The sequence below is a fragment of the Antennarius striatus genome, chromosome 24, assembly GCF_040054535.1.
Source record: "Antennarius striatus isolate MH-2024 chromosome 24, ASM4005453v1, whole genome shotgun sequence".
Classification (NCBI taxonomy): domain Eukaryota; kingdom Metazoa; phylum Chordata; class Actinopteri; order Lophiiformes; family Antennariidae; genus Antennarius; species Antennarius striatus.
The window spans coordinates 9,099,783-9,103,032 of NC_090799.1; the positions used below are offsets into that span (position 1 = coordinate 9,099,783).

The 3,250-nt window shown below is 46.4% G+C and overlaps 1 protein-coding gene across 2 annotated transcripts; it reads left to right on the forward strand.

The window, feature by feature from the left end:
* The first annotated feature begins 1,043 nt into the window (after nucleotides 1-1,043).
* Nucleotides 1,044-3,250, forward strand: LOC137591531 (uncharacterized). 2 transcript variants are annotated; one of them, XM_068309589.1, is made up of 5 exons: nucleotides 1,044-1,076; nucleotides 1,406-1,685; nucleotides 2,126-2,395; nucleotides 2,486-2,626; nucleotides 2,702-3,250. In XM_068309589.1, the coding sequence occupies exons 2-5, from the start codon at nucleotides 1,427-1,429 to the stop codon at nucleotides 2,866-2,868; spliced, it is 837 nt and encodes a 278-aa protein (XP_068165690.1). In that variant the 5' UTR covers nucleotides 1,044-1,076; nucleotides 1,406-1,426; the 3' UTR covers nucleotides 2,869-3,250. The 2 variants fall into 2 exon arrangements, with proteins under 2 accessions (XP_068165690.1, XP_068165691.1); XM_068309590.1 differs by lacking the exon at nucleotides 1,044-1,076 and adding an exon at nucleotides 1,278-1,299.

Below are 3,250 nucleotides of genomic sequence, written 5' to 3' on the forward strand. Positions count from 1 at the left end.
CATGAAGATGGATCCAGCCACGGGCGACACGCTCCACGCCTCGGGCTCTTCCACCGAGCATCAACCATAGCTTTGACACCGCTAACATGCTGTGTTGCCACATGTGCTGCCCTCGCACCCCCTCCCCCCCACTGCCCACCCTCCCCAGCTGCAGACGAACGCAGCAACACTGACATCTCTTGGCCTGATGGGAAACTTTCACACCTGACCGTCTTCATTACGCCTCGGCGGCGTTGACGGCGTCTGCCGACACGCTCAAGCCACAGGAGCATAATAAGCGTTCACATCCTATAAATAAAACTCCAACAGAGCAGCAGCAGGAGCCAGAATATATTTTCTTGTCGGCTGAGAGCAACATAAATCATTGTTTAGTGAATAAACAAAATGTGCTCTACTTGGCATAAATATTTTGTAATTACATAGACAGAGAAGACTGGTATGGTTTAATAAAGACGCATCACATTTATACAGTGGAGAGAACAAGACTTCACTGCGAAGACGAAACATAATAAAGGATAAAAACATGTTGATATAAAAAAAAACCATTCATAAATCATGTCCCAACACTTTTTGTCGCAGTATATTTACACCTCATTGTTGCCGGTTGGAGACAATGCTACTCCACAGTGAATTATTCATATCTCAGCTTCAATGATGAGAAAGAAAACTACTGTAGCCTGTCTTTATAGTAATTTGGAGATTTATTGAATTTTTCTCCTTTAATGATGTTTGTGCATCCAAAATGTCAAAAGAGATTAGATCTGATGTCACATATTTGCTGAAATGAATACTCAGTGCAGAAAATATTTATTTATTCACATTTATAAAAAATCTTTTTAAAGATAATTCCTCTTTCTATATTTACATCTATTTAAACTGCGTTGAAAACAGTAATCAGCTGCTTCCTCTGGTTTTAAACGGGTGTAGTATAAATGTGGCCAGCAGAGGGAGGTACTTCCGGGCTTGCCTCTCTGTCCGACGGCGTGAGCCGGCAGCCGAAGGAGAGTCACATGAATTGTGCGCATGCGCGCAGCTGTTTTCCTGCTTTCAATCTGAACCTGTCAGTTTGGAAGATGGTGAGGAAAACACTCGTTTATATGAAGTATTTAAAGACAGAAATGCGACGTAATTTAGTTTATAACGTGTTTTAAATGAATACACGGACATTTAGACGCATAAGGAAGGAGTTTTATTTTGTTATTTGTTAAAAAAAATAAGTAAATTAGAGATGCTAGGAGAAGTTAGCCTCATAGCTGCACTATTTATAAACTTCCTGTTTACTATGAAGCCTTTAAATCGGTAAATACATTTAATTTTGAGTGGTTGCTTCACTTATATGTAGCATATTAGTATATTAAACTTTATTTTGATGCCTGGATTTTGAATCTAACCTCAATTTTTCCAGGTTTCCATATGAGGCTCTCAGATGGAGGTGATGGATGGGAGCGAGGAGGAGGAGGAGGAGGTGGGAGGAGATGAAGCCATGCTGTGGTCCATCCAGGAGGCTCTGGAGAGGCAGACCCTGCAGATCGGGACGTCGGCGTGCGGGGCCACGGCCGTGGTGGACGTGCTGAAGGCCCTCGGCGTGGAGGTGACGTCCGAGGACGCCGACCGCTGCGTCCGGACGCGCCTGAGGAGGAACGAGTCGCCTCTGCCGGACTACCTGCTGTCCCGGAGCGAAGCAGGTGAACGTCACCGACACACGACCTTGAAGCTAATAGAAACACATAAAGGGCGATTTTTATATCTTTTGCCGTCCTCCAGCGACAGCAGTGTTTCAGGTGTCGCAGATGTTCGCCGGGACCGCAGCCTCCCCGCCGAACGAGGCTCGGCAGCGCCTCGAACCCATCAGCCGGGTTTCCTGCCAGCGAGACAGCTGGCTGCTCTCGCAACCAGGCGAATTCATAAGTGCCCTCTTGAATTAGACAAAGAGTTTTATGTCTCTCGGAGGAACGACTCTAATTGACTTTTTCAGCTGTGTTGCACGACTTGCGTTGACATTTCGGTTTAGCTGGAGCTCTGCTGCACACACAGGGTCTCGGATGGAAAACAAACACACCTGTACTCTCTGTGGCTCCATGTTATATAACAAACAGCGGCTCCTGTATTTCCTCTCTGAATTCAGGTGCGACTCACTCGCAGCTCATCCGGGGAGCCGAGGAGGCCAGTAAGGGGGCGGTGACGGGCCGCTTCTTCCACCTTTACCCTCGCCGGTTGGTCAGGCTGGTCCCCTGGCTGGCGTGCTGGATCCGGAAGGGCGCCGTTCCCGTGGCGACCATGAACATGCAGCGGGCCGAGCTGCTGCAGGGGGAGGAGGTGCCGGATGCCTGGCATCATCAGCTCATATTTGGCGTCGCACCAAATGCGGTTTTCATGACTAATCCTTTAGACGTAGGTGAGTAACGTCGGAGAAGCGTCTCTGTTTTCTCAGGAGAGTCTTCCAATTTGATGCGCAATATGTTGTGATGTTGCGCTCTCCCCTCAGTGAGCGAGGGGGAGTTGCGTCTTCGACTCTGCAGCGAATCGGTGTTGCTGATTCGTCGAGAAGATGTCCTGAAGCGACTGATGCCAGATTGCTGCCTCTCCAGCTTCTCTGACCCGCGGTGGAAATCCCTGGACGTCGAAGGTGAAGCATTTATTTATGCAGATTTTCATTCCTAGGTGCACACGCTCTCAGTATTTTTACTTTTTATGCCATCAGGTCAAGTAAAGCAGATGCACCTGGAAGAGGAAGAGGAGCAAGATGGAGTGAAGTTAACACACATCACCATCCCGGCGGCGTACAGCTCAGGCATCACTCTCTTTGCTCTGCACCAGTCTGAGTTAGGACAGGAGCTCCTCACGGCTCCAGAACTCCCTTTAATGTGACCAGAGTGACACTCATGAACTCAGAACAATACTGATTTATTAAGGTATGAAATATTAAACTAGCTGTGAAACTTTATCGATTCCAGAGTTTAGAATCATCAGAAAATCGAAGAGTTACCTCCTTGGAAGAGATGCAGGTGAAACATCACATGGTTGATGGTGGGTTATCCTACAGAAACATTTATAGATTTTTACAAGCAATATAAAGGGCATATGTATGTATTAAGAAGCAAAACCATACTGAAAAGTAGCAAACTTGCACAATGATTTCTCTAATAACAACATGTGTCTTTCGCTGATGTCTTGTGTTTGCATTTAAAAGCAGTTTATTGACTAAATAAAGTCAGTTTTAAATAATGAGAAAAAGGTGGCAGGATTGCTT